The sequence below is a fragment of the Culex pipiens genome, chromosome 3 (genome assembly GCF_016801865.2).
Source record: "Culex pipiens pallens isolate TS chromosome 3, TS_CPP_V2, whole genome shotgun sequence".
Classification (NCBI taxonomy): domain Eukaryota; kingdom Metazoa; phylum Arthropoda; class Insecta; order Diptera; family Culicidae; genus Culex; species Culex pipiens.
In genome coordinates, this window is record NC_068939.1 from 112,421,730 (window position 1) to 112,443,949 (window position 22,220).

Genomic DNA, 22,220 nt, shown 5'->3' on the forward strand with positions numbered 1-22,220 from the left:
ACATATATTTTGATATACTGGTTAACATAATAAGTATAGTTCTAAGAGTTTCCAACCCCTTGGGTAGAATTTCATTAATCTGAATAGCAACCGAATGAAAGTTCCGAGACTTTGTATTTTTGAAGCGCAGTGATAACATCGAAGTAAGTTTATTCAATATTATTTGGCTGAAGCCATTCATAGTTATTGATAATTCGTCGCTATCATTTCAAAAAACGTCATAAACATACACTCAAAGTCAGAAGTATCCCTCAAAAGGGTACTTTCAATCCTCAAAAAGGATACTTTCTATCCTTTTTTGAAGTTCACCCGGCGTCACCCTTTTAAAAGGGTATGTCAAATTCAGTACATTTTCGATACCCTTTTAAAGGGTGACGACGGGTGAACTTGAAAAAAGGATACTTTTTACATTGAGTGTAGGTTTTGCGTGAGACATAGCGCTTATTTTAATGTTTATGACGAGTTATGAAAAACACGATTTCAACCCTCCTCTTAAAAGTTGTTGACTTCGAATACCTGAAAAGCTCGACGCCCTTGACTTTTTTTTCTTAACAAAATTAATTATAGAATTATAGATTACAATACTTACCACTTCCTAGTATAATTTTTCAAACAGTAAATTGGTTCCGCTTTGACAGTTCTAAATTGAGGCCGCTTTGCGGACCACTATTCTGCACCCAGATTTGCACTATAAACGTGAATATATTCCTCCGTGGTTCTCGCATTCGTGAATTTAATTCACGATTTCTAGAATTGATTTTTTTTCCGTGTAACATAATAGATTTGACCTTTTGTTTTGGCTGGAATTTCTCGTAAATAAGTTGTTTATGTGTAGTTCTCGTTCGTGTTTTGAAAACCGAGCAAGAACATGTTGACGAAACAAGCACGGATAATTCTAAAAATAGACACAACTTATGTTCAAAGGATGTTTTGGCAAACTGTTATTAAACTTGGTAAAACCTAGATGACTGAAGACTTCTTATTGATGTTTAGGTCAGCTCATCCAACATAACCTCTCGTGGAAAGATGCATACTCGCGCCCGAACTTGACATTTGGAGTGATCTTGGGTTCGATACTTCCCCTGAGGATTCTTCATCATAAAGGAAAACTGAAAATGCAACATGATTGAAGAAAAAAATGATCCTCCAAAGCATAATAATGAAATTGAATGATTATTTATGGTTGATATTTTTATCATTCATGATTACGGGGTCATCCATAAAAGAAGTTTCCCTGTCAAAACTAATAAATCACAAAAACTAGTAGTTAAAGTATCGTAAAGTAACATCACGTAAAAAAAGTATAAAATAAATCTGGGTTCTATCAACGTTTACCTAACCCGGTTCAAAATCTTTTAGTCAAGAGTTCCTATGACATGTTTAACAATCTTTCTTTATGCAGGTATGACTTGCACTTGCAAAACTAACTTAAACGACGCACATTTCTAACAGATAAAGAGATGTTCAACAACTGAAAAATGTGCGCTTTTTACAGGGTTCAAGAGTTCTCAGGGACGTTGGGAAAACATAGTAAATTAGTTCAATAACAAGTACGGAAATCTCTTGGCGAATAAAGTGTGCTACTTGGGATTGTACATTTATTGTTAGATTGTTATGGATCCCAAGCGCCTTTTGTAGGTAAGACAGGTTGCTGATGGGTTTTATAATAATTCTCGAATAATCAATTCATTTGCAATTACCTCGAGATTTGTTGCTCTGAAAACATCAGCCTCATCAAACAGGATTCCCCAAATTGATGTTGTTATCAATTCAGCCGCTCCAAATCAATCAAAGTTTCGTCCTTTCATAACACTGGAATAGATGATGCACTCCGAACATCACGATGTCTGCCGGCTTTCGTCGAAATTGATCCGTTGCATCCAGCCAGCCAGCTAGTCAGCCATCGACCTACCCCAAACGATTTCTCCCCTTTTCTGATCCATCACTAATGCACCTTTTTTTTCGTCTTTCTTTCTCCCTGTGTACTCCATGGACGGTTTAAAACCATCCCCATTACCACAGTGCGGACGGTAACTACGAGGTGACAATAATGACAAAAGCAATTTTACATCATACGGGTAAAGTAGTATGGAAACCACCTGCCATTTATAAATCATTTTGTGAGATCGATGTTGAGTACTTTCCGTTTGACGAGCAAACGTGCTTCATGAAGTTCGGATCCTGGACGTACGACGGCTACATGGTGAGTACATCGTCGACAACACAAACACACACAAGGTCCAGGATCAGCCGGCTTTTGTCCGAATCTGTATTTGCTCTGCTCGGTTGATTGTGGTGTGTGTGCATGAAAACAATGAGCATGATTGAGTAAGAGTGATTGAACCGCTGCGGAAGGGGCCGAGATTTGAGTAAATTTGGGCAGTGTCTGTGTTTGACAGCTGAGCGAACACAAGCGTGCGGATTCTGTTTGTGATGTAATTTAGCGGCAACTAATGGATTCCCTCGTTCGGTCACATTTCACAGGTGGATTTACGCCATCTCCAGCAGACGCCAGACTCGGACAACATCGCCGTCGGCATCGATCTGCAGGATTACTATATATCAGTTGAATGGGACATTATGAAGGTGCCTGCCGTTAGAAATGAAAAATTTTATAGTTGTTGTGAAGAACCATATCCGGATATTATCTTTAATATAACGTTAAGACGAAAGACACTTTTCTACACCGTGAACTTGATCATACCTTGTGTTGGGATATCGTTTCTCTCCGTGCTAGTGTTTTATTTGCCCAGTGACTCCGGCGAAAAGATATCATTATGTATAAGTATATTGCTGTCACTCACTGTGTTTTTTCTACTGCTGGCTGAAATCATTCCACCAACGTCACTAACGGTTCCACTGCTAGGCAAATACTTATTATTCACGATGATGCTAGTCACATTGTCCGTAGTTGTTACCATCGCCGTACTGAACGTTAATTTTAGGTGAGTCCCCCAAACAAAAAAAATAAAACCCCTGAAAATCATTCTAACCACATCCCCTAATCTTTCTCCGTTTGCCGCCCAACAGGTCACCCGTTACGCACAAAATGGCACCATGGGTGCATCGAGTTTTTATAGATCTATTACCTAGGGTGTTATGCATACAGAGGCCAAAGAAAGACGACGAACCATCCGAGAACGAGGAACTGCCGCCGGAGGTCCTTACGGACGTGTTCCAGGTGCCGCCGGACGTGGAAAAGTACGTCGGCTACTGCGGGAAGCAGTACAGCACGGATTTCGACATTCCTGGTGAGTTTCCTGGCCTCACCGACCAAAAACCGGCCCCAATTGCTAATCGATTTTTCCGCAGCACTGCCACCGTCACGTTTCGACGTGGCCGCATCGGGCGGGGTGGGGCCATGTTTTGGCGAGCCCCCGCTACCAGCACTGCCATTACCGGGCGGGGACGACGACCTGTTCAGTCCGACCGGCAACGGGGACATGAGTCCGAACTGCTGCGGCGACCTCAGCCCGACGTTCGAGAAGCCGATGCTGCGCGAGATGGAGAAAACGATAGAGGCGTCGCGGTTCGTTGCTCAACACGTTAGAAATAAGGACAAATTCGAGAGTGTAAGTTTCATTCCCCAGCTGCTTTAACCCCTTCAAATTTCTTGCCGAAAAAAGAAATAGGAAAAACATCCCCCGAATTGCATTACCAGAACACGATTCAGAAGAACATCCTGCGGGGAGGGAGCAGAGAACGATACCTTTAATGGGGCTTCCGGTTTAATTCAATTTCCTATTTTCTATTTGGCCTAATGCTCCTTTTCTGCCAAAGTGCCTTTCCCAGTTTTTTCTGGCTCGTTCGGTGTGGAAATGTGAACCCATACGAAAAGGAAAACCAAAATGGGAACCAAAATCCTCAATCCTTTCATTGAACTGAACTGAACTGAACACAATTAACCTTAACAATAAATCAGTAATTCTAATTCATACATAAAATCATAAAATCATAAAATCTTAAAATCTTAAAATCTTAAAATCTTAAAATCTTAAAATCTTAAAATCTTAAAATCTTAAAATCTTAAAATCTTAAAATCTTAAAATCATAAAATCATAAAATCCTAAAATCTTAAAATCTTAAAATCTTAAAATCTTAAAATCTTAAAATCTTAAAATCATAAAATCATAAAATCATAAAATCTCAAAATCATAAAATCATAAAATCATAAAATCATAAAATCATAAAATCATAAAATCATAAAATCATAAAATCATAAAATCATAAAATCATAAAATCATAAAATCATAAAATCATAAAATCATAAAATCATAAAATCATAAAATCATAAAATCATAAAATCATAAAATCATAAAATCATAAAATCATAAAATCATAAAATCATAAAATCATAAAATCATAAAATCATAAAATCATAAAATCATAAAATCATAAAATCATAAAATCATAAAATCATAAAATCATAAAATCATAAAATCATAAAATCATAAAATCATAAAATCATAAAATCATAAAATCATAAAATCATAAAATCATAAAATCATAAAATCATAAAATCATAAAATCATAAAATCATAAAATCATAAAATCATAAAATCATAAAATCATAAAATCATAAAATCATAAAATCATAAAATCATAAAATCATAAAATCATAAAATCATAAAATCATAAAATCATAAAATCATAAAATCATAAAATCATAAAATCATAAAATCATAAAATCATAAAATCATAAAATCATAAAATCTTAAAATCATAAAATCATAAAATCATAAAATCTTAAAAACATAAAATCATAAAATCATAAAATCATTAAATCATAAAATCATAAAATCATAAAATCATAAAATCATAAAATCATAAAATCATAAAATCATAAAATCATAAAATCATAAAATCATAAAATCATAAAATCATCAAATCATAAAATCATTAAATCATAAAATCATAAAATCATAAAATCATAAAATCATAAAATCATAAAATCATAAAATCATAAAATCATTAAATCATAAAATCATAAAATCATTAAATCATTAAATCATAAAATCATAAAATCATAAAATCATAAAATCATAAAATCGTAAAATCATAAAATCATAAAATCATAAAATCATAAAATCTTAAAATCATAAAATCATAAAATCATAAAATCTTAAAATCATAAAATCATAAAATCATAAAATCATAAAATCATAAAATCATAAAATCATAAAATCATAAAATCATAAAATCATAAAATCATAAAATCATAAAATCATAAAATCATAAAATCATAAAATCATAAAATCATAAAATCATAAAATCATAAAATCGTAAAATCATAAAATCATAAAATCATAAAATCATAAAAGACAAAAAAGACAAAAAGACAAAAAGACAAAAAGACAAAAAGACAAAAAGACAAAAAGACAAAAAGACAAAAAGACAAAAAGACAAAAAGACAAAAAGACAAAAAGACAAAAAGACAAAAAGACAAAAAGACAAAAAGACAAAAAGACAAAAATACAAAAAGACAAAAAGACAAAAAGACAAAAAGACAAAAAGACAAAAAGACAAAAAGACAAAAAGACAAAAAGACAAAAAGACAAAAAGACAAAAAGACAAAAAGACAAAAAGACAAAAGACAAAAAGACAAAAAGACAAAAAGACAAAAAGACAAAAAGACAAAAAGACAAAAAGACAAAAAGACAAAAAGACAAAAAGACAAAAAGACAAAAAGACAAAAAGACAAAAAGACAAAAAGACAAAAAGACAAAAAGACAAAAAGACAAAAAGACAAAAAGACAAAAAGACAAAAAGACAAAAAGACAAAAAGACAAAAAGACAAAAAGACAAAAAGACAAAAAGACAAAAAGACAAAAAGACAAAAAGACAAAAAGACAAAAAGACAAAAAGACAAAAAGACAAAAAGACAAAAAGACAAAAAGACAAAAAGACAAAAAGACAAAAAGACAAAAAGACAAAAAGACAAAAAGACAAAAAGACAAAAAGACAAAAAGACAAAAAGACAAAAAGACAAAAAGACAAAAAGACAAAAAGATAAAAAGACAAAAAGACAAAAAGACAAAAAGACAAAAAGACAAAAAGACAAAATCGACAAAATCGACAAAATCGACAAAATCGACAAAATCGACAAAATCGACAAAATCGACAAAATCGACAAAATCGACAAAATCGACAAAATCGACAAAATCGACAAAATCGACAAAATCGACAAAATCGACAAAATCGACAAAATCGACAAAATCGACAAAATCGACAAAATCGACAAAATCGACAAAATCGACAAAATCGACAAAATCGACAAAATCGACAAAATCGACAAAATCGACAAAATCGACAAAATCGACAAAATCGACAAAATCGACAAAATCGACAAAATCGACAAAATCGACAAAATCGACAAAATCGACAAAATCGACAAAATCGACAAAATCGACAAAATCGACAAAATCGACAAAATCGACAAAATCGACAAAATCGACAAAATCGACAAAATCGACAAAATCGACAAAATCGACAAAATCGACAAAATCGACAAAATTGACAAAAACGACAAAATCGACAAAATCGACAAAATCGACAAAATCGACAAAATCGACAAAATCGACAAAATCGACAAAATCGACAAAATCGACAAAATCGACAAAATCGACAAAATCGACAAAATCGACAAAATCGACAAAGAGACAAAAATACAAAAATACAAAAAGACAAAAAGACAAAAAGACAAAAAGACAAAAAGACAAAATCGACAAAATCGACAAAATCGACAAAATCGACAAAATCGACAAAATCGACAAAATCGACAAAATCGACAAAATCGACAAAATCGACAAAATCGACAAAATCGACAAAAAGACAAAAAGACAAAAAGACAAAAAGACAAAAAGACAAAAAGACAAAATCGACAAAATCGACAAAATCGACAAAAAGACAAAAAGACAAAAAGACAAAAAGACAAAAAAACAAAAAGACAAAAAGACAAAAAGACAAAAAAACAAAAAGACAAAAAGACAAAAAGACAAAAAGACAAAAAGACAAAAAGACAAAAAGACAAAAAGACAAAAAGACAAAAAGACAAAAAGACAAAAAGACAAAAAGACAAAAAGACAAAAAGACAAAAAGACAAAAAGATAAAAAGACAAAAAGACAAAAAGACAAAAAGACAAAAAGACAAAAAGACAAAAAGACAAAAAGACAAAAAGACAAAATCGACAAAATCGACAAAATCGACAAAATCGACAAAATCGACAAAATCGACAAAATCGACAAAATCGACAAAATCGACAAAATCGACAAAATCGACAAAATCGACAAAATCGACAAAATCGACAAAATCGACAAAATCGACAAAATCGACAAAATCGACAAAATCGACAAAATCGACAAAAAGACAAAAAGACAAAAATACAAAAATACAAAAATACAAAAAGACAAAAAGACAAAATCGACAAAATCGACAAAATCGACAAAATCGACAAAATCGACAAAATCGACAAAAAGACAAAAAGACAAAAAGACAAAAAGACAAAAAGACAAAAATACAAAAATACAAAAATACAAAAAGACAAAAAGACAAAATCGACAAAATCGACAAAATCGACAAAATCGACAAAATCGACAATATCGACAATATCGACAAAATCGACAAAATCGACAAAATCGACAAAATCGACAAAATCGACAAAATCGACAAAAATCGACAAAATCGACAAAAACGACAAAAACGATAAAAACGACATAAACAACAAAAAAAAAAACAAAAAAAAAACAAAAAAAAAAACAAAAGACATAAACGACAAAAACGACAAAATGACAAAAACGACAAAAACGACAAAAACGACAAAAACGACAAAAACGACAAAAACGACAAAAAAGACAAAAAAAAACAAAAGACATAAACGACAAAAACGACAAAACGACAAAAACAACAAAAACGATAAAAACAACAAAAACGACAAAAACGAAATAAAAACCACAAAAACGACAAATAATGACATAAATGACAAACACAAAAAAGGAACAAATAGACAGATACAACTACTATACAAGACAATGAAGCTCAACATTCAATTACCGACAACCTCACTGTTCGCGACCTTCGTCTGCCTGACGGCGGCCGGATAAATTCATTGGCATTTGATGGAACGGAGCAAAGCGAACGGTCGTTCCCCAATCCCGGAGGTCGTCGCTTCCACTCTGGGACAAAATGCGCATCCCCCGCCACACCCGATTTCATATTCAATTAGGCGTTCAATTTATCACCCCTTTTTGGGTGGGCCAAGATAAACCCCGAGGGGGACTTTCGACAGCAAAGTGGACTCTCGCCATTTTGCTGTGTGGATCTCGTTCGGGTCAATGGCAAATGAACTGCAAATAATGTTGGCGGTTGTGCTTAATTTGACCGCGCCGCCGGCGCACCGGCATGACAATTGAGTCGCGAGTCGGTGAATTATAGAGGTTTTGCGATTTTCAAGTTGGGTAGAACTGAAGCGCCACTGCAGCACGAGGGGGATTTGGTTAAACTAAGCGTGTTCTGGCATAGTGATTCTGGTTCTGAAGTGCTTGCTTTACGTTTGTTCTGACTCTTGGATTTCGATTTCACCATTGCAGATAGAAGAAGACTGGAAATACGTAGCACTCGTCCTAGATCGTCTGTTCCTGTGGATCTTCACGATAGCGTGCGTGGTGGGCACCTGTCTGATCATCCTGCAGGCGCCCAGCCTGTACGACAACACCCAACCGATCGACGCGATGTACTCCAAGATCGCCAAGAAGAAGATGGAGCTGCTCAAAATGGGCAGCGAGAACGTATAGCATCCGCCTGGGTTCGCATCCGCCGTTTGGAAGTATATTCTGAACTGGATGCGAACCCTGGTCAACGAGGACGACCACTAGGCAAAAAACGAAAAGATCCTCACCACAAACACACTCACCGTAGTGTCCCAAAATCCGAAGAAAACGAAACGAAACAAACGAACAAAACGAACGAACGAACGAAACATCACAACACACAAACACTTACTAGTAGAAGAAAGAAACAAATCTCACACAATCTCACAATGCTCACAGAGAGAACAACAATAGACAACCAAAGTAATGCCAAAGTTACTCCACACACCCACACATGCACGTGTCCCGGAGTTGCATCGAACACGTGGATCGTCGTCGTCAGCCGGAACCACGTGAGTCAACGCTGCATCTGATTGTTCGTTTAGTGTTTTCTGTTTTGATTTTGGTTTGCTCGAGAGGAAAGAATGTCAATAACAATCAAATTAATGTTAATACCGTGTAACAAAGTGTAGTTTTTAATACAGCAGAAAAAGAGCAGAGGAAAAAACGAGGGAAGGGAAAACTTTTTTATACGACAAACCCGTGCGGAGAAGAAGGTTGAAGGTTCCAGTTTTGTTTTTTCGAGGGCGTGGTAAACGCCCCAAACTGAAACTGAAACGTTGTTGTTGGTGTAAATAGCGCGGAAATGAGGGGGGCATTTGTGGGAGTGAACAATAAGCAAGGAAGAAAATACGAGTGCAATGTGATTGACGTACTAACAGAGCAAAACCAGAACTTAAAGAACGTAGCGTAATTTGTTGATGCAGCAGAAAAAGTTGGAGTAACTTGATGTAAATAGTTGAATTTTGTTGAAGATAATCCTAGTGGAATTTGGTAAGCTAAACAGTAAGATGATGCTGGAGAACAACAAAAAAAACTTGAAATAGTTGATATTTTTTTATAACACAGATGTGGGAGGGTGAATTGAAATGATAGTTATTTTTAAGTAAATAGAAAGCAAATTAAAAATAAAAACGTCATTTAGTTAGCGATTAAATTTGCAAACCTTTTTATACACTCAGAAGCATAGGAGAATTGAAGTTTGTTTATTTACCGCCAGACGCGAATTGTGACGTTCATGAGAATATATTTTCAAAAGAGACTTTGTTGTGTTCAAACAAGATCCCAGTGTGGAAGCAAAATCTTTCAAAGCTGTTTTGCGATGCAAAACAAAGAGCAAAAACTACGGCAGCATCTCAAACACTATCTTTTTTCGGAATTGCGAAGCAAAAAAAAAACAAACAAAAAAAAACTAGCAAAAACCGTATGACATCTTCCTAACACTCTAATCGTACAGATAAAAGTGAGGCAAAAGCGCAGACTTTGAGCAAAGCAAAACTGGCAGCAGCGCGATAGACAGCAGAGAGAGAAAGAAGGAGGGAGAAGGAGAAAACGAAGGAAGGAGTAAAAGAACAATCAGCATGCACCGGTCTGATAATGAAGTGTCTTATCTACAGGAAATTCTACCAAAATTCCCAATAACATTGAATGCTAAAATTACTGCAGCAAAACAAACAAAAAAAAAGAAAAAGGCAAGGATGCAAAACAAATCCAGTGAGAGCAACCGAAACGCGTTGGTTTAGTAAAAATCTTGCATTTTTTGAAGAGCTCGGCGAAAGCGACTGGCAGTGACAGAAGTAGCCAACTTTCAACAAATAAAAAGTAAATCAAACGAAAAACTTCCTAAAATCACTAGATAAAAGAGTAAATAACAGAAAGAAGGCAAAAAAAATCGTGTATGCATTTTATATGACACAATATTATTGGAGGATAAGACAACATTTTCGTAAACTATAGGTGTATATGTAGTTAGTTTTTATATCATTGAATGAATTGAAGTTACATTAAACGAGAGGCAAGGTGGTAATAAGCAAGTATCAACTAGCGCAGTGAAAAAAATACACGCAGCAGAAACGTAGTTAATAAAAACAAACAGTGAATTTACTCGTATTAACACAAAAGAAAAAAACCTACCCACAAATTCATCAACACACACACACACACTCAAACAGAGGAGAAATCTCAACGACCTTATAGGACGGTTCGATGATTCTAGCAACACAACACACACACAAACATGAACAAACAAAACAAATTGTCGCTCACTTCTCGTGTAAAGTCTCTTGCATAAGTAGGAAGTGGTAACGCGCGGTAAGTTTTTAGTAAACAAAACAAAACACATGTTTTCCAACAAAAACCAAAAAAAAAGTCAGAAAACACTTTGATCTTTCGTGATCGGAGAATCTACAACAAAGGACAGCAACTTCTCATAGTTAACAAAAACACTCACACACACACACACACACACACACACACACACACACACACACACACACACACACACATGTTAGTCCACTTATAGCTTAAAAATGATACTTCGAACTAGACAGCGGTTTTGTTTTGATGATTTGTAAATATTAATTGGATTAGTTTTGTTAACTGTTTCAGCGTTTCAACCCTCTGTTTTATTTTCCTTAAGAATTTAAACAAAACAGTTGGAATTACCACTAAAACACTACCTTTACGTTATCAAACAAAGGGATAAACCTGCGAAATCGAAACAAAACAAAACTGCCCGAAATGTTATGGACTTTATTTGTTTGAACAAACATTGTTAAAATTTATCAAAAGGTAGCATTGAGTTTGCGAAGCGAAATGTGAGTTAATGTTTAGGGAATTTTTAAATAAGATTAAGTTATCAGGTGTTAAATTCAAGTGTTATTCGGTTCAAAGATCACAAATTACTCACTCATCGTTGAACGAATATTTGCCGATTGGAGCCCGCAACTATTCGAGAGTGAACACGACTCGCTAGCTGCCAGTGTATTGATTACTTCACTTAGCGAAACAAATATTTCGTGAATTTCTTTGCCTACTTCGTTCGTCGACCCGAGTCACACACGAATATGCTCAGAGAGGAGAGAATATAACAAAATGCCAGCGCGGCGCTCTTTTGACCTGCGCTACCACAGTTTGCCGTCAATTATAATTTGGCTTGGTGGAAATTGATGCCAAATGTGTCTTTGACGTCGTGTAAACAACAAAATTATAAAATATTGTTGATATCATTGTTATTTAACTAATTTCTGTAACGATCAAAGCAAAGCCGATCGCAGACTATTTTGGGTCAGCTTTGAGCGACAAAGCGCAACCGGTTTCTTTGAGCCATTCGTCGCACTATCCGATTGGAGTGAGAGCGAGAGCAAAAGAGAGTTAAAAAAAAACTTCATCATCCCGGTACGAGAATCGAACTCACGACCACTGGATTGGACATCGAGCACGCCGCTAGTCGAAACTCATCCCCTACCGGTCAGGATTCCCAGTGAGTAGAATTACTCTTTGAAGAGATCTGACTTTGCTGAGCCAGACAGGAACCGAACCCGTCGCCTTCCGCTTACAAATCTTTTTACATTTTTTTGTTTTATCAATATTGATATAATATTGAGAAAGTAGTTGTATTTGGGTTAATTTTAAAAAGGGATTTTAAGGTAAAACATGTCCTTCCCAAAGCATATTAAAAATATAGCAAAAATTTGTTGTTAATAGTTAGGATTGTATATTCAATGCCTTGAAAACAGATTTAAAAAAACTTAAAATTGTGAGCATACCAACACTTGACAAAACTTATCTGTTGTATGAAATGTTTAGAAGATCTGGCAACATTGTCGTGAGATTTTAACACTCGATATTTATTGATCAAAAGATTTTTTCGCCGGATCAAAATGGCTTTGGGTAAACTGACTTCAATTTTATATTTTGCTATGGAAAATATAAGATATTCTGCAAATCTGGAAACTCAACCAAGAGATAAAGATATTTCTCGAAAAAAAGTCTTTTATCAGTGAAAATTAAGTAAATCATTTCCAGTTTCAAGGAGAAATCTAGAGTTTTATTTGAAAAGGTTCTATAAGCTATGGGAATACCAAATATATTTAAGAGTATCGAACCTGACATTTTCAAAGAGAATTCAAAAACGGAATTGAAAATTTAAAAAATGAAGATTTGGCAACACTATCTCAAGCTGTGGCCACTAAGTGAAATTTATTTACTGTTCTGAAGCCAGATCTCACTTATCTTAAAGCAATCTATGTCCAGATCCATTATCCGAACTATCGTTGAAAAACGGGCTTCTTATTGAGTCAAAAAAAAACTGGCAACCCTGTCTCAAGTTATGACCACTTAATTTTATCTATTGACTTTTTTGAAACCGGAGAAAAACTATTCCGTTATAGATTTTTATTCATCAAGAAATTTGATTTATACTTACTATCAAAAAAATTCAAAAACTCAATGCTACTTTAAGCTTATGATTTGTTTTCTCTCTTTCACTAAAGTAAATAAAATTTTAAAAAACCTTGTTTGCGCGTACAGAAAACTTCAAAATGACATTAACCCATTTTTATACAAAAAAAAAATCACTAACAAAAACTGCGAAAAAATAAACTCTGTACATAGGAAAACAAAAGAAATGCAAAGCAAGTATCAACATTCAAAGTAACTGTACACTAAATCACATTGACGAGTGTTACTTACGTTGGTAAGAAGTTTTTAATTATTTTCGTACGAAAATGCAGAAAATCTAACCAAAAAAAAAAAAAACGATGATTGAATTACGAAATCGCGAAGCGTGATCAAAAAATCATTATAAAAGCCAAGGGGGTATTTAAACTAACTAAATGGTTAAATAGAATGAAACTAAACTAAAGCCAAACCATAACGCTACTCAACCGAGACAAACAAACACACACAACATTTAAAATGTGCTCAAAGTTAACATGTACAGAAGACGAATGAATTGGTTTGTGTAAACATATAGTTAAAAGTAACGACAACAACAACATTATCGCATCTGCCCGCACGAAGCTCGGCTGAGTTTATTTTTTAAACACTGAGAAAACAAAAAAAAAAAGAGTTGCGAAATTTACACATGAACGCAAAAACGAAAGATTTCAAACTACACAGACACACACCAACACAAACAAAACACTAACACTGCACTTGTTTTGTGTGCCGTGCAAATTACGCAATAATGTCTTGTTGAGTTTGGCCCATCGTTGGTTTTTTGTTTTCTGTTTTAGCTTAGACAATCTCAGTAAAGCGTATTTGGTTTGTTGCAAGTTTTGTGCATTTTGATGCAGTCAAAATTGAAAAAAAGACGAGAGTTTATAAAGCACAGTAAAAAAATCAATTGATTCGTCCACGATATTAAACAAAAACATTATAAACAATAAACGTAAACTTAATGTGACAGAAAGTGTTAAGGGAAAGGTTAAACGCATTGTTAAGTCTATCTTTAATTATACCATTTGTTCGATAAGTGTGTGTGTGTGAATTGCATTATGGCTCAGTAAGTTATCGATAATATTTATCGTCACTAACAGGGTGTTGATCACCGGTATTTTCGGAATTTGTTGAAATGTGAAAATCTCCAGTGTGCGGTTGCTTCGACTGTGAACGAACAGTTTATGATTTATTCATATGTTATTAAAATAAATATCCCCCTTCTCCCACTCCTGTCCACCCAATTTCCCTGTTCCTTTTCAAGCAGTTAAAACAAAATGGCAGCAAAAAATGGCGAAAAGCATCGATCGATAAGAGTTTTTTTTTTGGTAAAAAATGTTAAGTCCATTACTCACAAACACACACACTCACGCGCAAGCCACAGAACAATTAAAAATACTGAACGAGGCGAAAAGTAAGCACACATATTGTGTCGTATGATAAAATCGCATTTAAAATTAATTACACGAAGATGAAAACAACAGCAAAATACAACGAATGTACATTTTTGTAACCTTTTCTCGGTGCACCGCTTGCACGCTAAATTGAAAGCGACAAATGCTCCGCTCGGTTGACGTTAATTAGTTTTAATTTTTAATTTCTGGCAGCTCGTTTTGCTTTATTTGCCACCACTACCACCACTCACCACGCCACAATAACAAAATTAAAAATAAGTACAGCCACACACGACAAAACCCTACAGTGGATATTCCTCAACGAATTTGTAAATATTATCAACTAGAAAAGAAGAAGAAAAAATAACAAAATCACAATTCAATTGGCGTCAAACAAGTGAAAAAACATAAACAAAAAACTTGAAAAATAACACAAGAGAAAAAAAAAAACATTTTTGAACATTATGGCATGACCCTGATTTCAAATCGAGTGTCTTCCAATCACACACGTCGTCGTCGTGTATTTGGCTCTTATCCAAGACAGTAAAGCAACCCTCAACACAAAAAAGAAAACATAACCTAAAAGAATAACAAATCATACCACAGAAAAAAAACAAACGAGTCTCCCCGAAATCATGCCGTCAAAAAAAGTGTTCTGAGCAGCAAAATTCTTCACGTAATTCACTCACAGTTTTCCGAAAAATAACAGCAGCATCAGCGATTAACCCTCAACAGCCGGGCAGGACTAGCCGTGTAATAATATAACCACTCTGCGAGTGAAATATGAGGTTCGAGATAAACGCGTGAACGATTGCGGGAAAAAGTTTCGCAAGATGCAACAGATTCGGTTTGGAGAGGAAAATTTGTATGCTTTCCGGCCAAAAACAAACTGCTTTTCTGCCCTGGAATTGAAAAGTTTTGCTTTGACTGGTGTGGTTTATTCTCTATTTCGGAAAAGTTTTGTGCTTTTTTATACCTCACACACGTTTAAAACCCCTGACTCACGGCGGTTTCAAAAACACCCAAAATGTAAAAACTGGACATTTGGTTTATTGAATCTTAAAAAAAAAAATTCCAGATATAAAAGAATTGGTCCTGATGATAAGTTTTTTGGATTTTTTTTTTGTATTTTTGTCATTTTTGAATAATAATGATTAAAATTCAATAAAGTTATCTTCAAAACTTCTTCAGGAGTTCGGAAGTGTACTAGAAGAGAGAGTTTCATCCTACAGCGGTCCAAAGTGGTATGCTGTAGCTATCTTGAAGAGATCTTGTAGAACTCTGGAAATTGTTTGTTACTTGATATGGAAGAATCATCATCAAAAGAAAATCTTTGACGCTCAACAAAAGAAAAAAAATATAAGGAAACATGGCTTGCCGCTTTCGCGCACGCAAGATCGGTAAAATGAATCTGAAAAAAATATCACCTGGATCGTTCCACTCGCAAGTACATTTACATCCTGTAATTTTTTTTAGATGGGCAATGTATGTAAATAAAACGAAATAAATTAATTTATGTGGTGCTTATAATGCACAGTCGTCTAGATCGATAATTAAGTGTAAAATTGATTTTCCGAAAAAATTGTGAAGTTTTGGAGCTTTGGTGTCGTTAGAAGAGTTGTTGTAAATGAAAAGGGGCAACTTTTGGTTTAGATGAAAATAAGGGTGGTTCACGATTAGGGTGATCTTGAAAATCTAACTTTTCACTTTTTATTTGTCTTCTAGAAAGTTGTTGGGCTTGCCAATCCAAGCAACTTTGTCGAAGACACCCAAAATTTTATCTCGTAATCTACGCATTTTACGACCAAATTTATAGAAAGCATCTGAGCAAACCTTAAAAAAATCAGTTTTTTGAACGTGGCAGTTCGAGGTAATGTTTTAGAGAAAAGTGATAATAGAAGCACTTTAAGAGCTCTAAAAAACAAAAAAAAATATTTTTTGACAAGTAAATTTGGACTGAAGGGTCAAAAACTACAGCCATTTTAAAAGAAAAAAAAATATGAAAATTTAGAATTCAAATATCTCTAAAAGGCGCAAGCCAAATTGAAAGGGAAAACCATATTGGACCACCCTAACGAAAATAGAAAATTGTTCAAATAAGTGTTTTAGTATGTTATTTTGCCCGCTAAATCTTAATCTGCCCTCAGAATTGAGCCTTCGTGTCAAATAATCAATTTTTGGTCATATTTCAGGTTTCAATGATAATTTCACATGGAAACCCAAAATATGACCAAAAATTATTTTTTTACCGCGTTCAAAAAAATGTTTTTTTAAGGTTGACTCAGATGCTTTCTATAAATTTGATCGTAGAAGGCGTAGATTACGAGATAAATTTTTTGATGTGTACCAAAAAGTTGCTTGGATTGGCAAGCCCAACAACTTTCTAGAAGACAAAAAATCCAAAAATATTTCTGAAAAGTTTCAAATCACCCTAATCGTGAACCACCCTAATTTTCAACCAAACCAAAAGTTGCCTTTTCTATTTACAAAAACTCTTCTCAAGACACCAAAGCTCTTAAACTTCACAATTTTTCGGCAAAGTCTGAATACTTCAAATAACTTCCTACAACTTTGTTTCTATGGTAAACAAAAAAATACTCACAAAGTTTCAGCCAAATGAAAGATGCAACAAATATTCGTTGATCTAAATTTCAGAGAATTGTTGATGTTAGTGTTTACAGTGAAGGATAAATATTAACAAATTATTTAAAAGAAAGCAACCTTATGAACATGAGCATGAGCATGGTTGACTGCCAATGAGCTGCTACTCCGTTATTGACAGATCAGCTGAAGTTAAACAATGAATCAAAAATGATCAGTGGGAGCCAACCATCCGTTCACTGTTTAACCTCTGAAGATCCCTACTTTATTGGTCAATACCGGCGCCCTCCCAAGAAGCCTGCAGTTCAACGAAAGGGAGGAATGTTAGTCCGATAGTTGAAGTTGCAGACTCATCAAGCACATAGTTTTTCGCTATATACTTGTTGATACCGCTTGAGGCCGTTGAATCCACAGCATCTCCTTCAAGCATCACGTGATTAATATTTTTTTGGGTTAGTAGGATAAGGTATTGGCTTTTCGATGCCTCCCAAGCTACGACGCTATGGGAAGGACTTTAGTAACAGACCCGTCGGCGAGCCTTCCGAGCAACGATGCTATGGGAAGGTCTTTCTGGTTAACACACTAAATCCCTCACACACAGTTATTTTGCTCCACGATCCAAATTGTCAGTGCGTCTTTCGGTCATTATATAGAAATGGCTTTTTCACCGAAAAAAATAAAATCTTATTCGAAAAATTTAAACACAATCAACCCGACGCCGTGCCTTCCGATCAACGATGATATAGGAAGGGCTTTGAAAATCACAAAAAAACACTTTTCACTCCGAATATTTTTTACGACCACGCGATCCCTTTGCCAATTATTGACCTTTTTATGACAACCTTTTTTATTTTCGAACTACTTGCTTTTATTGGTATTTTTCGGTGGTTATTTAGTATTTGACGGCCAATTATTCTTAGTGTGATTTGTTTAAGATTCCACTATAATTTCGTCAAAAAAGAATTTACTTGAGAATGAGTTTTAAATGTAGTCTTTCCTATATCGGGTGATTTGATCTGCCCTTGGAGAATTTCACAAAAGCCATCAGATACATTTGATTGTTGGTAAAAACTGCAATAAGTAACCCAAAAATGAAGCATTTTGTCCAAGCGTGTACGATTTGAAGAGAATCTGCTTTCAGCGAGAGCTCACTCACACTACCAGCAATGAAATGATTTTTATCAAAAGAGTTTCTCTGAGCACTCACCGCCAGACATGGTATTTCCTCGTTTTCTCGGCCGATTGCGAGGGCCTATAGATATCGTCCCTCGCTCACATCATTCAATTTTCGGCGTTCTCCCAAAACCGCATCAAGAGAGCGAAGGAAGAATGACGCCGAAGAAGGAGCGAGAAACGAACACACCGATGCGGATGACAGAAAAAAATCTCTCGCGAAGCAGGCTCCCTCGCTCAAAAAGCAAGAGAGAGAGAGCAATCGTGATGAGCTCTCGTCCGTAAGCCCTGTTGAAATGAATGCATTTGTGTGCGTGAGACCGACGTGTACGAGATATTTCCTTCGTTTTTCGATGCGATGGGATTGTGATATTCGCGATAGCAAGTAAACCTTTGATCGGTTGCGAAGGAGGAGGGAGAAAATATGGAACGAGGAACGCTCTGAAATACGCATCAATGATAGTGTGATGGTGATGGTTTGCCATGTCTGCTCACGCCAAAAAAAAGTCGAAAGAGCTTTTTAAAAGGAATTTTGATCCCACTAAAAGATTTAAATGTAAAAGGACAGACACCCTTTAATTGTCTGTAAGCATGCTTGTTTGCAGACGAAAACATTCAAATGTAGTGGGTAAACAAAGAGATTCTTTGAAATATTGCAGTCTCATTTATCTTATATTGAGAGTTCTGGAGAGATTTTCTTTTTCTTGAGCCTCTTTCGTAAGTTGTAAAAGTCTGCTAGTGATGCATGATATAAAGCTGCTTTTTTAATTACCATAATGAATAAAAAATCTCACAAACAAGACAACAATCACAATCCTCTGTTTAGTGAAAAAAGCCAAAATACGATATCAGCCCACAACTTTCACATCCTCCTTTTTTTTCCTCTAGGAAAATCCTCACATCTCAAATCTTTCTCCCTCAAATATGTAGGTGTTTGTGTGTTCAGCTCCCCCACCCTTCTCCATCTACGCTCCCCCTCCCCTGAACTGGATAAGGTGTAACTTTATCGCGCGTTGTTGTATTAATTTTCGGGAAACAACGCGCACTTTCACGTTTTTTTTGTGAGCCACAATTTTTTGTTGCGGATTTGCACAGCGATTTGCCGGGGCGCGGGAGGGCTCTCAAGTTGAGAGAGAGAGGAACTTTTTATTTGCTCAACCTGGACCGGTTTGGGTTGGAGCAGTTCATTATTTAGAGTGATTTTATTTGGTGCGATTTTCTTCGGCACGGAAATATGAGATTGGGCACTTGAGTGTATTATTTTGAGGTGGGAAAACTTGACGCACTGAAAGTGAGGATATCAATGATGATTAATTTTAACGAATTATGAAGAGGGGTTGGTTGATTGATAGACGATTGAAACGAAAACGGTTTTTACTGGAATATCAAATTTCGACGCCGTCGTGCAAACTTGTCGTAGGGGAAATATGCCCATTTTAAGCATAATAAGCGGTCGTGTTTGAATGATGCTGGATAACCTGGATTGTTCCTTGAAATTCACTAAAACCAAGTACACCAACGAGTAGAGCAACTTTTTGTGAACATTTCCGTTTATTTTCACTTTTATTATAAGTTTTGCTATTCCTTTTGCAAGCATTTAAAAAAAATATTTCAAAAATGCAAAAATGTATATTGGGCCACGCCCATTTTTCAATTTTAAGCTAAGTTCTTTTTTTCTTCCAGCGCTCTTTTGGGTCTGCTTAGTGCTGTCAAAATTGATGAAATTTTAAGTGAACACTCACAAACCGTAGCATTCATAGCGAAAGTTTCCTGGCAGCACTTGCTCACTCCAACAGGCGCTGCACCAGCATGTTGGTGGTGTTGGTGGCCACCATTTATTTGCCTTCGCTCCTCGCTCGGTTTTCTTCAGCCTTCGATTGGAATATGTAGTCAAAATTGAAACGTCAAAAGACTTAGCGCGTTTGTTTTTTGATGGTGCTTGCTAATTATTTACATTTTTCGGGATTATTTTTCAAGTGAATCACTATGTAATAGTCAAAAGAACATGTTGCCGGTAGTTGGAAGCAATTTTATATCGTTAGCGCAAGTGAAAAGATATTGATGGCGACTTTCGTTAAGCAGTTAACCACTGATCTTGCGTGTGGATGTGTGTGCCACCAAAATGATGAGAAATTTGATCTTTTTGGCCAGTAAATGGCATAAATTTGCGTGCTTACTCGAGGCGGTGCTGTTGCTGGTAAGTTTATAGCCTAAATAGTATTTTTGGAGCTTAAATTGAGCATCAAACTCTCCATATGACGAAGATAGGTGTTTGATTAGAAAGGGTATATTTCCCCTACGTTGCTTTTTGACGTTCCGAGAAAGACACGTTTTAATGTTTGACCTTGAATTAATAAAAAACGAGAGCACGCAATGCAAACAATAACAAACACGTTTTGTGTGGTTGATCATTCTGTGCATCGCCCAGAAGCAGGGTTGCCACAAATACAGATTTATCTGTATTTTACAGATTTTTGAGGTGATGAGGTCATACAGAATCTGTATATAAAGAAATACAGATTTTAAGAAAAACATACAGATATACAGATTTTCCCTATTTTTTATTAAAATCAAATAATTTTAATTCTTTAAATATTTTTTTTTCAATTGCTCGATGAGCCCAAACATTAAATTTTAGATTGTAGAGCATTTTTATGCATTAAAAAACAATTTAGAATATTTTGTTTTTTGAAAAATTGTTTAAAAATGTCAATACAGATTCCAAATACAGATTTTCGTCCCCCTGATACAGATATACAGATTTTTGACCCTCAAAAATACAGAATCAAATGTGGCAACCCTGCCCAGAAGTTTGGTTGAATTCTCTGGAGTCCAGATTTATAATTACGAATGTTTACGGTAGTCGAGCTCGTACCTGTGTCAAACGCGTTCTGACGTGAATTCCCTTTGGCCAGTTGTCGCATTTCCATCAATTTTCAGGCTGTTTCAAGATAGCACGATAAGATTGAAACTTCTTTCATATGAAAAGTGACGAAAATGCACGGAGTTTTTTTCGGCTTTTAGTGAATATCTCAGGATTGAAATCAAATTTTGCGGATCTGTCAAAGTCAAAAGGTGGCGTTCTTAACTCAATTTGGCCCAAAATGCATGTGTCACAAGATATTACGACAACGACGAACTGTTATTTAATGAAATCAAAACTGCAAGCGCCGATTCACGCTTAGTACGCAAAAACTTGCCTCAAAGTTTCGTCATTTATCTTGCGCCGCGTCGTTCCAGTTGATGAAACGTTCCCGAACCATCTCATTAGGCTGGCAAACTCTTGAACCAACAAAGTTTTCCCTCCCACGCGCTCCTTTCAGGTGTGCTTCTTTAAAGTTTTATATCCAAAAGAAATAAACAACGAAAAAAAACCGTAATCCTTTCACTCAAACTTGAGGGGTGGCCTCAAGTTAACGACATCCATTGACGCAACACCTTGGCGCCTCAGCCAACGAGAGCGGAGGACAAATTAAGTTAGTTCGATGTTTTTAATTGCACTTGAGCGATGTTGGAAGGGAGGGGGGACAACTTTTTGACTTCGAAATAGCTTCTCGAAGGGGCTTTTTTTTGTCTCGTTCTGGACGGTTGGTCACGTCGCCGATGTTCATCAGCTTTTTTTATAATTGAAAAACTTTTACCAGGCGGCCTGCCTGGTCCATCGTGTATCGAGTTTCAACCTAACGAGGGTTTCCGGGCTAATCACAGTTTGAGCAGAGTTCGGCAATTGAATTCGAGGTCCACGTTGGTTGGTTTCAACTCTGGATGCATTTCCCTGGGATGTGTGCTCATAGTTCACAATTGGAAAGTTTTCCCAATCAGTTTTTCCAGCGAACCGAGTGTCAATGTGCCCGCCAGGGATAATCCCCCCCTTCCATCAATCGGCGGTGATGTTTGCCGATATGCTTGGAAGCTTCTACGTTCAGCTTGACTAGCAGTGACTGATATTTTTTGCTGCCCGTTATT

At 35.5% G+C, this 22,220-nt stretch overlaps 1 protein-coding gene across 1 annotated transcript in view; it reads left to right on the plus strand.

Moving 5' to 3' along the window:
- LOC120425952 (acetylcholine receptor subunit alpha-like 1) overlaps window positions 1-14,617 on the plus strand; it is a 213,554-nt gene extending 198,937 nt beyond the window's left edge. The window contains exons 6-10 of the mRNA XM_039590592.1: window positions 2,023-2,203; window positions 2,485-2,945; window positions 3,031-3,251; window positions 3,313-3,572; window positions 8,587-14,617. Coding sequence (XP_039446526.1) covers window positions 2,023-2,203; window positions 2,485-2,945; window positions 3,031-3,251; window positions 3,313-3,572; window positions 8,587-8,790 — 1,327 coding nt within the window. The 3' untranslated portion in view covers window positions 8,791-14,617. The remainder of the gene's footprint in view (window positions 1-2,022; window positions 2,204-2,484; window positions 2,946-3,030; window positions 3,252-3,312; window positions 3,573-8,586) is intronic.
- Window positions 14,618-22,220: the final 7,603 nt, after the last annotated feature.